This window comes from Rhamphochromis longiceps, linkage group LG1 (assembly GCF_057381845.1).
Source record: "Rhamphochromis longiceps isolate RC_006_pf linkage group LG1, R_longiceps_female_GT1.1, whole genome shotgun sequence".
Classification (NCBI taxonomy): domain Eukaryota; kingdom Metazoa; phylum Chordata; class Actinopteri; order Cichliformes; family Cichlidae; genus Rhamphochromis; species Rhamphochromis longiceps.
Window position 1 is genome coordinate 22729305 of NC_140557.1, and position 14016 is coordinate 22743320.

At 40.8% G+C, this 14016-nt stretch overlaps 1 protein-coding gene and 1 long non-coding RNA gene across 2 annotated transcripts; one reads left to right on the forward strand and one right to left on the reverse strand.

The window, feature by feature from the left end:
* Positions 1–4050: 4050 nt before the first annotated feature.
* LOC146678717 (uncharacterized) lies at positions 4051–8146 on the reverse strand. The gene is made up of 2 exons (XR_014910862.1): positions 7489–8146; positions 4051–4906 (listed from the first exon to the last, which is right to left on the reverse strand). It is a non-coding gene; the product is annotated as an uncharacterized LOC146678717 (long non-coding RNA).
* Positions 8147–9198: 1052 nt separating this feature from the next.
* Positions 9199–10221, forward strand: LOC146678718 (serum amyloid A-5 protein-like). Its single transcript, XM_085402673.1, has 3 exons — positions 9199–9381; positions 9503–9641; positions 9804–10221. The coding sequence occupies exons 1-3, from the start codon at positions 9294–9296 to the stop codon at positions 9940–9942; spliced, it is 366 nt and encodes a 121-aa protein (XP_085258799.1). The 5' UTR covers positions 9199–9293; the 3' UTR covers positions 9943–10221.
* Positions 10222–14016: the final 3795 nt, after the last annotated feature.

Genomic DNA, 14016 nt, shown 5'->3' on the forward strand with positions numbered 1-14016 from the left:
CATCACATTTTTTCTCTGTTACAGCGCCTAAGTTATGACCTCGGCAGTTGTTTCTCTGCTTTCTGTAAGGTGGGGGTGTGGAATGTGGTCTATCTATCTCCCCTGTCTTTAGACACAGAGTCTCCTGCTTACAACCTTCTCTTCATGATTCAACACTTAAGCATGTCAAGAAAACAGTGTAACACATTCCCAGCAGATCAAGGATACAGAGTGATGCACATTTATCTAATGAACTAATATGTGAATATGTTCTGTTAACTCAAAAGTATAATGAGAACTAAACTACATACAGCTCACACACTCTATATTAAAGGGTATAATGTGATCTACAGCAGTATTCTAATTCAACTACTTTGATTACATATATAAGGTAACATATAATAACAGAATAATCTAATAATTCCCCCTTTTGATCTCTGAAAGAGATCACTTACAACATGCACTCCAGGGTCGCAAGGTCCAAGTTTTCTTGATCCTGAGGCCCTCTGTCCCCCTTTAACGGGTGGACCATATGTGGGATGACCTCTGTGTTCACGCAGTTCAGATGCAAGCAAAGTTAGATTTACAACCATAACAGCAGTTACAGATGACTCTCCCATCACTCCCCAGTTCTCCCACAGCTTTATTTTGGTGCTCCAGTTTTCCACTCCCATTTTAATGCCCCCTTATACCTTTCAAATGTACTTAGACTAGAACCTCTGTCTAAGGAGCTTTTAACCTTTATTTTTATTGCTGCAGCTACCAGTGTCTTCCAGTTTGGGTGATTCTCAGCTTCTTTCTTCGACCTCCGGGGTTAGACCACCCTTTAGTCATTGCACAGTTCTGGGGATTATTCTGCCCCGATTTCAAACAAGGATCTGTGTGTTTTGGGTTCACCGGCGTGTCCCCCTTTTTGCCAAGAGCCTCTCGAACCTCGTTGGTCTGGTGTTCCTGGTTTTCGCCAACCCCTTCATGGTTATTGCTGTGTTTGTGGGATCCATCTTCTCCAGGAGCCCAAACGTCATGACACTTGACCCCAGTTGCTGTCTCGGCAGTCCCTACATCTGTCCCTGCTGTGAAGGGTCCTCACATCTCCGGGTCCCCGTCTGGTGTCTGTTCCTTTCTCTGCAAGAGACAGAAAACCAAAACACCTCTCTCCCTAGCCTTGATAATCTAATATTGTTATCCATTGTTCTTCTAATGATTCAAATTTGGTTTAAAATATTATGTTCAGGACTTATTCTAATCATAATCTATGTGTGTGTAAAAGAAATCAAAAATTAGTGAACCCTTTCTAAGTCTAACACATTATAAGCTTAAGTTTTACCATAGCTAATTTATTAAACACAAAAATAAACTCATAGAAATTTTCATATCACCATTGTTTGATGTTCAAACTCAACTCCCCCTTTTTGACACACTCCCATGTGTCAATTCATTGGAGCTAGACAATTAAAAGAGAAGGTTGGTGACATCATATCTCAGAAAGTATCAGAAATTCTTCTCTCGAGTACCGTTGCTCCAGCCTTGTCATCCCTGAGGATCTTCGATCCCGAAAATGTCCCTTCTCCTCATGTAATAAAGTCTGTCATCCTTCCATGCCCTGGTAACTGGTCCATCCAGAGCTGTAACATTTTGAAATGTACATACAACAAGCCAAACCACACCTTGGTCACACCAACCCTTTTCTGCCCTGAAGATGTCCAACACCATCTTAGTCTGGACCAGGGTTGTAATAGTTTTGCAATTTTCATCAGTTTTAATCAGTTTTTTACCAATTGTTTGCTAGTTTAGTTTAGTTTTTATTTTCTGAAAATCCTTAGTTTCAATTTAGTTTTGTTTGTGTTTTGCAAAAATTAAGTGTAACAAAATCCCAGTTCCATCATATCAGTCATGCTCTTCTGGTTATCCTTGGGTGTTGAGACTAATAACTATTAACTCTTGCCGCACCGTGTGGTCCTAATTTTGGTTCAAGTGAATTGATAATCTTTTGAAGGCGATTGTTTCACACCTTTATTTAGATGTCCCAGTCCTGTTATCTCGGGATACATCACGCTGCCTTATCTGGGGTTAGCTGTTTTCTGGGGATGCGGGTTGAGTGGGTGAGCTCTTCAAGGAGGGGGAGTGTGCTCCCCCTGATGAGGTCTTCTAGGTAAGCTAGGTTAACCTTCTTGTGTGGGCTTTTCAAGTGCACTTTAAGGTTAGTGGGACTTTTAGTTTTATAAATGTCCCTCATGACCCCCTGATGACCCAGTATTTCATTTTTGCACACTGTAGTACACATTTTAGTTTTTGCTTGTAGCTCGCATACTCTACTTGCCACTCCTCTAAGTCCTGATGTTTCTTAGAGAGGGCAACAGTACCTTTAAAATTATATCACATGTGTGGGGGTGTGGCCTTGCCAATTGTTTTGCCCACCTTTTCAAAATGGCTGGCGTGCCCACAAGCACATTTCATGGAAAAAGAAAGGTAATCTTGATATTTACATTTAAAATGTTTTGTTAAACTCAGATTTTTATTTTATTCTTTTTGCAAGTACCCCTCCTCGGTGGCGAGAAACTGTTGGTGTGGTCAAGTGGGTGCTCTAGAAACAAACGCTCAGGACAGAACAGTTATCAGTCATGTACTTCCTACAAATTTTGCATATGTTTTATTCCATATTGATCCTCTGAGTGTAATGGTACATTTTAATTTGAATTTATCCAAACTAAACACAATATTTTCTTTATTTACTTTGCTCTTGTTCTTTTGCAGTACCACATCCTATCAAATGTCCCTGTCGATTATATTCTACATTTAATAACTTACTATTTCAAGTGAGAACCTAAATCATGTGGACCAATGTTTATTATTGCATATCTCTATTCTGAATGTGGCCAGTCATTCATAGGTATTGTTCAATTTTGGCGATTTTCCTCTATAAAATTTAATTGACTTTTTACAGTGGCCTGCTGTGGTTAATAGTAACATATTCCAGTCATGAGTGGTATCAAAAGTCTTCTCCACTGTAGCATTTGGCATTCCCAATAATATAACATGATACCTTAATCAAAACACAGTTAATATAGCACAGTTTTCTTGATGCAAACATCAGTAACTCAAAATCAGCAACCACAGTGTTAAGTCTGCAGTTCATACTTATGTGAAGCTAGAGTCTCCTCCTCCAGTCTCTCTTATCCTCCTGCTCCTGAAAAAACAAAACAAAACAAAGCGAAGCATCCACCCTTCTCTTGTCGGCTGGGTGAATTGTTTATGAATTGTTTATTGGCATTTACTAATCCTAAAGTGGGTGCAGTCATTGTCTCAGTATCAAGTCAGTCAAAACTTTTAGTCGTCAGTCCATCACAGTCCATTCGCATGCATACCTCCATACACATTCATACCAGATGTTGCTGATAATGGAGTCTCCCGCGCAACCTATTCGAGCCTCCATCACCAGCAAGATGACGTCATCATTTTAAAGGAAAACAATTCCTTGTTGTTTTTTGGGCCGGATTGACTGCTCACTGATAAAATCAAGCTAGCGCTAAACAAAACCAAACAATCAACCAGAAATTCACAGGAACATTTTGCTTCCTGCCGGGACAATATTGTGTGGGAATGAGAACCTCAGGTGCCGTAACACCTTTTGTTCCTCCTTGAATTAAAACTCAATCACAGAAAATGCCGTACTCCGACCTAAAACTTACACTATTAATTCATCATTTTCACTCTGTGCCACTGTTCCTCATCAGGGCTGTGTGAAGCACAGCAAAGAATTCAGTCAAGGCCTTGAGCCATAAACAGACATCACGCACAGACATTGTTTTCATAACCAAACTTTTTTAGACCTTATTCCTAAAATCTACATAAATGCCCTCTGGGTGACATATAACACATTCTAAGTAATCAATGGCTCCTCATAAAAATTATGCATTGGGATGTTTGTGTGCAGCATTTTGCATATCAGCATAAGCAAAGCATTCTTCATTGCATCAGCGTGTATGTGTGTGTGCGTGTGGATCACTCTTCATTGCACAAGCGTGTGCATGTGTATGTGTGTGCATCACTTCTCAGTGACTCAACATTCCCGTGTGTGTGTGTGTGTGTGTGTGTGTGTGTGTGTGTGTGTGTGTGTGTGTGTGTGTGTGTGTGTGTGTGTGTGTGTGTGTGTGTGTGTGTCATTTCTCACTCACTCAACGAGTGCACGTGTTCATGTGTGTATTTCACTTCATTCTGAATCTGTGTGTTTGGAGACGTGTGTGTGTGTGTGTGTGTGTGTGTGTGTGTGTGTGTGTGTGTGTGTGTGTGTGTGTGTGTGTGTGTGTGTGTTCATCACTTTCCTGTTCTGGTGTTCTGGGTAAACCACGGCCTGAAGCATGCCCTGGGGTCCTGCCCCCCCTCCTTTTCAGTTTGTTTGCGACCATTGCTGCTGCTGCTGCTCAAAATTCAGTCCGTCCTGGTTCTGACCCCAATTGGGGCAGTCCTTTCTCCAGGGTCGATGTTCACCGCAGGTGAAACCTGCATCTTCTTCTGTGTTTTTGTCCATTCTGAGGTGCCTTCTGACCTCAGTTACTCCTCCTGTCTCGGTCACGCCCTTTTTCGCCACCCGATCATCCGTGTTGGTCCATCACTGTCCTGCACAGTGTGAATGCAAAGTTATCAAGGTCAGCATTCTTTCGCTCGGCCTTACTTTTCATTCGGGCTTGGCGGGCGTCTCGTCACAGCTCTGTCAGCTGACGCAGTCTGGGAATTTTTCCCCCGTGTAGTGAAACGGGCCTTAGGTTTAGTGCTCTCCGTCTCGGCTGCATGAGATCACATTCCTGCAGGTCTGTTGACATTCTCAGGTCGTTGTTGTGGGTCCAGCTGTTGCAGCATTTGGTCAGTGTCACGTATGGGGGAGAGCAGGAGTCCAGTCAGCCTCGGCTTTCAGGGCCGGCAAAGCAGCCTGTAATTAAATATGTATAGAAAAAACAAAAACAAAACAAAACAAAAACAAACAAAAAACAAAAAACAAAAACAAACGAACAGGAAAATGTTGTTGTGTTGGCTGTGTTATTCAGAGGGGAGGCAATGGGGCCAGGCCCTGTGTCAGCCTTCTCTCCCCCTTTTTTTTGTTTTTTGTCTCCCGATATAATCAACTCCTAACCCACCAAGTTGACAGGACAACACCGGTATATGTTAAAATTCTTAAGATCATGTTTAAAAGCCCAAAAAGGAACTTTCTTTCATTCAGTAATCACTTTTATTAATCAATCAACAGAAAACATGTCACAATTTGAATCTTTTAACCACTAAATTTGTTGTGTCTTGCCTGGTTGGTTAGACCAGTGTTCCTTTTTTTTTTTTTTTTAGTTAAATTGTTGTCCTGCAACCCAGAGGGTTTCTTTGTCAGTAATGCATAGACTTCATCATTTAAGTATGTTAATTTTTCTTTAACCTTGCTGGAAAATCTTCACGTGTTCATGAGTGTAAGCTGTTTCTTCATTGCGTGTATGTGCATTTGTATAAAAGCAGGTTAATTTTATCTTTTCTCAAACTAGGCGTTACCTTAAAAGGAGCCTTTCTCTCAGATTTCTCTGCTTGTGTGTGTTTTTGTTTCACCTTTTTGTTGTGATGCTCCGGACGCCTTCCCAACCTCCACAAGTCCGTTGGCCCCAATTTTATGTGTTAAAACTTCTCTTAATTTCTCCTCTAATTCTCTCCTCGCTGCTGTCTGTTTCACAGCTGCTGATTCGTGCTGGGTGTGGTTCCCATTACCTATAATTTTGCTTCGGCCGCTGTGCTTGTGGGGGCAGTTGGTCCAGGTCCGCAGCTTCCTGTATTAACACACTAAGAGATTTATTTTAATTTCATTTTCATCACTTTTAAACCGATAAGCAGGCAACACGCCTACCTTGACAGCGTAAACTGTACGCCAGTCTCCCAACACATTCCTCTCTCTACTCCTCCATAATTCTCCACTGCACACCTCTTACTATCTCTCCTTTTTATTTTTATTACACCACAGAGTAATACACCCAATTATGCCCGTCTATCTCCATGTGGCTCCAAATTCCCTCTTTATTTTAATTTCACACTCGTCAGGGGACAGGCACACAACAATTTCAACCACTGAAACGAGGAATTCAACCTTTTTATATTTCTTTACTAATCTAGACTCAACGTTTGTTCGCAAAATGTGTCTTGTTCTAGTCCGGAAATAAATGTGAACCCGTGATTACACGGCCGTTCCAGTGTTATTTCCGTGGCTATGCGGGGGCCCTCACCTCCCCAAGTCACCACCTCAGCACCCGGACGACGCCGGTCCTGGCCACGCGTCCACGGACAGGAGGGTCGCTACTCCATAGGCAAATGTTCCACAGGTACACTAGGCATCAACCTTTGATCCTAAAATGTGTATTTGCTCTAATGTCCTCCTAATCAAACACATCAACCGTCACTGTCACTGTGTTCACGCTTCACACTCCACACAAAAAACACACTCAGAGCGCGCCTCACTCACACTCTCACTCAGTGCGCGCTTTACCCACAAGACAGCACCCAGAGCGCGCCTCGCAGCTTCACACACACTCTCTCACCCAGAGCGCGCTTTCACACTCACCCACAACACTTTTCCTCAGCGGGAATTTTACACAGAAACCTCTGAGCTCAACTATTAGATCTTCTTAAAGCACACTGCACCATAGACCAAAATACCCCTTTCTCTGCGCTTATGACCGCCACCACGGGGCAAAGTCGCATCATAAAAGTGATGCTTGCATCCCCGAAGTTATACCTGACATCATAAACCAGGTGTTGCTATGTACTAAATTTTTACTTTGTATTATGACCGCAGCCCTTTATACTCGACTGACGCCACAAACCACCGTCAAAACCTCTATCAAATGTACTAAAACTAGCACCAACCACTACTGCACTTCACGGCCGCACCACCGGAACACGCCGTATCATAAACCAAACCTACGGACGTGTTTCGCTCTCGCGTTGCCAGCGTTCAACTGCACCGTGAAGCCAGCATCTGCTTTTCCTTAAATCAACTTCTATTTCATAGCCGGCAAAAGCCAGGACGTCACTGACACCATAAACAAAATAAACAAACCTCGACTTCAATGTACTGGACTAATGGCCGCGTCTTCAGAATAAATTCTAATGTATTATTGCTACAGAAGCCAGTATTAGACAAAATTAAATGTGGAAGGTAAAGTGGCTGCAACTAGTCCAACGTAGTATGTTATTAGTATCTCGGTAGAAGCAGATTACTGCAACTAGTCCAACGTAGTATGTTATTAGTATCTCGGTAGAAGCAGCTTACTGCAACTAGTCCAACGTAGTATGTTATTAGTATCTCGGTAGAAGCAGTTTATTTAACACACTGGAATTCAGCCTCAACTTATGTTGTTAGTATCTTGCGCCAAAAACCAGACACCGACAAATTTACTGTGAAAATACATGTGACTCAGCGAACAGATTAATTTGGAAAGCCCAATATGCACATTTGGTATTTATAATACAACAGGCTGTGCTTACCTTTTTATTTTTGGACCGGTCCTCTGTTCACCTCGCCTCACGATCTCACCAAAGGTCAAATCTGCACCTCCTCAGCACACCAAAGATCCGGGTCACACGGCACCAAGTTGTTGAAATCTCCCAATTCTTTGAATCTTTGGGCTGAAGGAAGGACAATACTCGGTGTATAAATGCTCAATCAACAATCATTTATTTCCATACAATTCAACAGTCAGAGCATTACAACGTCCGGACGGGAGAGATGCTACCAGAGGGTCAGGCACATGTCTCAAAATGGTGACGGGTTGCTCAGCTTTTTATAGTCTCTAGTGGCCCCCAGCTAGTCGTAAAAGCCAAAACATCACATTTTTTCTCTGTTACAGCGCCTAAGTTATGACCTCGGCAGTTGTTTCTCTGCTTTCTGTAAGGTGGGGGTGTGGAATGTGGTCTATCTATCTCCCCTGTCTTTAGACACAGAGTCTCCTGCTTACAACCTTCTCTTCATGATTCAACACTTAAGCATGTCAAGAAAACAGTGTAACACATTCCCAGCAGATCAAGGATACAGAGTGATGCACATTTATCTAATGAACTAATATGTGAATATGTTCTGTTAACTCAAAAGTATAATGAGAACTAAACTACATACAGCTCACACACTCTATATTAAAGGGTATAATGTGATCTACAGCAGTATTCTAATTCAACTACTTTGATTACATATATAAGGTAACATATAATAACAGAATAATCTAATAGTTTGCAAGTTGTATTAATTTTATTATTTCATCTTGTCTAATGATGCTTTGATGCCTTCACCATATGCCTTCCAACCATCCATTCATCCATTTTCTACCACAAATCTAGTGACTCATCAAGCAGAGAAGCCCAGACTTCCCTTTCCCCAACCACTTCCTCCACCTGATTTAACTGCTTTTAACAATAAAAACTGTTTAGAAAATAACTACAAAGAATACACGGACATATAAGTATGTGGCAAAATGTGGATGGATGGAAAATACAAAACTAAATTCACAGACGCAGCCTTGACACAACCAAAAACCTAAACTAACATGCATATGTTTTAAAAAGAAACAGACAAAGAGATCGCAATAGACTGCAATAGATCTTTTTTACATTTATTAAGAAATCCCATATAGGTTTTTTCCAGTAAAGTGTAACACACAAACTAATGCAGCAGTAGCACCACCAGCGTGTACCAGTAGACACATATATATGTGCATTTGTGCTCATGTGCATGACTTTCTCTCGCGCAAAATCACGTCCTGAGGCATCAGTGACAAAAACAGCAGCAGCAACAACATCATAAACAATCATTTTTGTCCAAATTTTCCTGACAACTCTGGATTTGCATTCTGAATTCAAGACGACATAACCAGAAGAAACTAGAAAGAAGCAAACATTAACACATCTAAAAATGAATAAATAACTTTAATAGTAATAAATTGCTGCACATACATTGATAAAGGTAAGGCAGCAGAGTTTATTGGAATGAACAGAGATTTTTCATGATGAGCAAAAAACCCCTCGGATGTTTTGGTTTACATGAAGCTTGCTCTTTTTTTCCACAGCTGTGAATACCTGCGATTTCACAACTGGTGCCTGGTGTGTTTGGCTGAACTTTCCTTTCTGTAAACATGGACCAAAACTTTCCATTATTGAGTAATCCTATGATCGTACAGAACAGAATATAAGACCAGTGCGTCCCTCAGTAGTAAGTTATTCAGTGAGCTCTAAAGATTTGTCTAAACTGTGTAAAAAAAAAAAAAAGCAGTTTAGATTTAAATTTTGTGACTTCTGCAGCCATGAAGTTGCTTGTGGCTGGGATTTTTCTCATTCTAATTGTGGAAACCAATGCCCAGTGGTATAATTTCCCAATTGAAGCAGCTAAAGGTTAGAAATATGGCATTTTAAATACCTAACAACAATCTGTCATATTTCTCAGATTTTGATATTTTAATTGCGAATGTTGTCATTATTTATTATCAGTACTGTTTTCTGTCATTCTGATCAGGGGCTGGTGATATGTTGCGAGCCTACAGCGACATGAGGGAGGCCAACTGGAAAGATTCAGACAAATACTTTCATGCCAGAGGAAACTCTGATGCTGCACAGAGAGGAGCAGGAGGCAGATGGGCTGCTGAGGTTATCAGGTTTGACAATCTACTTTACTGAAATTCATTTGTATTTTTGATTAACTAATCACTAATTTTTTAAGGCTGCTAATTCTGCTTCTCTCATTTTTTCAGTTTCTGATGTTGTTCTGAAACGTACTTACTGAAGATAGGTGGATTCACTGTCTATTTCCATTTTAGTAACACCAGAGAGTGGGTGCAGGAGAGACTGGGTCATGGCGCTGAGGACTCCGAAGCTGATCAGGCGGCAAACCGTTGGGGGCGAGACGGAAATGATCCCAACCATTTCAGGCCCGAGGGTCTTCCCAACAAGTACTGAGCGCAAAGCTCATTGACTTACAGGAGAATAAAACTGCATGAAGACGCTTCTAGTGTTGGAGTTAGTGAAAACATGGTGTTTTAAGTAGCCCAAATTTGTTGTTGCTCAGATACCTGAGCTCCATCAACTGATCACGTCTCCCCTGTAAAAGATGTGCCGGGACCTGAGGTGGGGTGGTGTGTGTGGTACAAGCGGGGAAGCAGGAAAGTTGCCCATTGAAAAAACACTGAACAAATAAAAAACGTGTAAAACTGCAAAAGCTGTTGGTGTCAGGTCCATCATTTCCACAGAAACATTTTTTAAAACCAAATACTGTCAGTTGTCCTTCTGCTACAGTGACCCCGGGGCACTTCCAGTAATCTCTCCAGTGTCTCCTGAGCCTACCCCAGGGCCTCTTCTCAGTAGGACATGGCCAGAACATCTCACGTTGCCATGCTTTGGGGAAAGCTCATTTCCACTGCTTGTTTACACAGCGTTGTTCTTTCAGTCATTACCCAGAGCTCATGACCATACGTGAGGGTAGGAATGTCAACTGGCAGCTTCGCTTTTATGCTCAGGTCTCTCTTCACCACACTGGACCAGTACAGTGCCCATATTCCTGCAGATACCGCACCAATTCATCTTTCAATCTCCCCTCTCCCTTACTCATGAACAAGATGCCAGGATACTTTGGACAAGAAATTTTTCATGTTGTTGCTGTGTGGGCTTTGGTCCTCCGTCTCTTATTTTCAGCCTCTTTACCACCAGCAACCATCCTAAAGTATATTGTCAAATTGATTATTTAGCACAAATTTGACCAAAGTAATCAAAATGGTTAAAATATATTCATTAATGATAGTGCTAAGAAGTCCCATTTTTCCAGTGTATGACACACAAAGCATCAGTGTTCTTAAACATATTCCAGTCTGCTTCTCTGTGTCAGATTTCAGCCTCCCCCATCTCTGGCAGCGCTTTTAGTTGTTGACTCAGTTGTGATGCACAGGTGCAGCCACTGGGTGACAGTGCTGTCTTCTGTCTGAAACCTGAGGCTGTGGTGTTTGTAGAGAAAATTGTCCTTGTCACTTAACTACTGCTACTATAATTGATGTGAAAACACATCAATATTTTTTTTCTACACACAATAAAGTTCAAGATGGATCAGCTGTGGTCTACACAGTTAGTTAGCGAGTCAGTTAAAAATACATTTTTATGTCAATTTTACAATCTGCTTCCTGATTTATTTCTGATTCTGACTTTAAAGACTCTCCAAAATTTGCAATCATCTTTTAGAATTATTTATTGTACTTATATTCAGTGTGGAGCAAGCTATCAGCTCAGCTTATCAACAGGCATATTAATGTGGTAATGACGTTATGCAGGCACAGGGCTGTAAGGCTGCAAAATTAATAATAGAAAATGAACATCATTTCTGAAGCAACAGGAGGTACTTGGCCCTTTTTAATATGTTTTTGTTCTCAGTTTAAGCTTTTCAAATGACATGCAGTGGTTTACTGATCAGTGTCAACATTTCTTATGCTGTCTTTTAACCATTATAAAAAAAATAAAGGATTTAGACATTTTGCAAAGTATTGCATTCTGTTTTTACGTATCTCACACAGTGAACCAACTTTTACATACAGGGTTGTATTATTTTTCAACAATATTTTTGCATATGGTCTTTCTGTATACACTAACAAACCATTCATGTTCCTGTGCCATTAAAAGAGTTCAAAAATGAATCACCTTTCAGTAGTAACATTGTTTAGAGGTTTTATCTATAGCACCTTCTGGAAACAGAGCTTTGAGTTATTATCGAGTTATTATCAGAAAAGAGAGAAAAAAATAAGCAGTACAGTGTAATATGCTGTATCTTCAATGCACTGCTTTAACTCACAGACCCCTGAGATGCTTGTGTAACCCTACAGTAGTGGGTTAAGCGTTTTCTGTTTGGTTCCCTGATTATTATTATTTTGATTTTCGATTCCTGTTTTGATTTTTTTTTGTTATCTTCAATCTTAAACTTCATGTACTTGTTGCATTTAAGTTTTAGTCACTATTTAGTATTAAGGCTTTATGGACTGGTGTCAGCAGAACTACCTACAGATCAACACTAAAACCAATCCAAACCAGTAAAACCAAGGAGCTGGTGGTAGACTTCTGCAGGCACAAACATCCTCCACTGCAGCCACTAAACATCCAAGGTATTGATATTGAGGCTGTGGATAGCTACAGGTACCTTGGTGTTCACCTGAACAATAAACTGTACTGGTCTCACAACTCAAATGCTCTCTACAGGAAAAGGCAGAGCATGCTGTACCCGCTGCAGATGCTCAGGTCTTTTGGAGTGAAGGGCCCACTTCTGAAGACCTTCTATGACTCTGTGGTGGCCTCAGCCATCTTTTACAGTGCGGTCTGCTGGGGCGGCAGCATCTTGGTCTTTTCTTGTCTTGCACTTCTTGTGAAGTGTTAATAACCATGTCTGTATTAGTCTCCTTTGTGTATTTCTTAAGACGTTTAGTTTTAAGTGGTGGCTCTTCCCACTTTTACTTCTTGATTGGTGAATGGATTGCTTTTACCTTTGTTAATCTTATTTAGCTATGGCTTGTTCCCCACCCATCTCCAGTTCCTGCTATTTTTGCTTAGTCCACCAGTGAGTTATCCGTGTACGTTATTGGTTTAGCTTCCCTGTGCAGGTTTCGAATTCGTGTTTTTGGAATTTTTCCTTGGATTATGTTACATTTTGGATTTGCTAAAGAGCCAATAAAGAGCTCATCTTTTGTTCAGATCCTCTGCTCAACACTCCACACACCTACACTGTGAAACAGTCTCTTATTTGGTTTAATTTCATCATTATTCAACTGTTGTTGTTGTTCTTTTCTTTTTCTGTACCTTAAGCGTCAAACCTGTCTCTGTTATCGTCTCCTCTTCACATCCATCTTGTTTCTGCGCTCTCTGGTTTCTTTTTATTCTAATTCTTTGCATTTCTTTAGCTGCTGTTTTTGTTTTTGAATTTTTGTTAGTCATAGGATTTTCCCACCACATTAAGTTTTGCATAAGTTCATTTTTAATTGCCAACCTGAGAGTCTGCATTTGGCCTGCATATTGGGTCCTTTGCTAACTTGATCACTAATAGTGCCATTAAGTTATTGAAATTTTGTGTTAAAGTGACCCCTATCCAAAGTCTAACAAGGCAATCTCAATATGTAAGTTTTATTTATTTAGTTTTTGTAAATTGTTCTCAAGGCTTGTTCTCCCAGGTCTCGGCAAAACAAACATGTGGACTGCTTAAAAATGATTGGACCATCACCCAATGTAATGTTTATGCCACAAACATCATAAATTAACAGTATTGGTGACTGGTTTTATGGTTCCAGTGTGCACCGGCTCTTTAATTGAAATCCTGGTATATATAAATATACAAATGGCTGAGAGAGGAGCTGGGGAGAAGATGCGAAGTGGTCCCTGTGGGCACTCAGGGCAGTGGCACCCAAACTGGGCAACAGGCTCCAGCAGATCCCAGGAATGACATCCAAGATCTCTGTCCAGAAGAGCACAGGCCTATGAGCAGCAAAGAGACTGTGTAGGACCTTCAAGCTCCCGGGCCTCTGTTAGAGAATCTGAGCTTCACGGATAAAGTCCACCCGCAGGGGTGAGAGGGAAGTTAAAAATAAATATGATATATACATGCATATAGGAATTTGTGTGATAGATTTTTTTCAGTGTAAGATATGTCACTATGACATGTCATGTCATATCATGTCATGTCATAGTGACATGATTGGAGGAATTACAGTTATTTCTCTGCCAGGAATCAGTAGGCTTCTACTGCCATCTGCTGCTTTGAACCTTTAGCACTGCTCAAAACAGAGCAGTGTTTTTGTCAGCATCAAAGCCTGTCATAAAACAAAGCAAAATAAATAAATAAATAATAGTTTGGTTTTTTGATCAAATAAACTGTAGATTGATTTTCTGTTTTAAATACAACATATCCTGTTGACCCTTATGGATTCAATGCAGATTTGAACAGCATTAAAAAGAACAGAAAGTAGTGCCAGGTTAAATATCCCCACCACAACCCCAACCTGCAGCTGCACA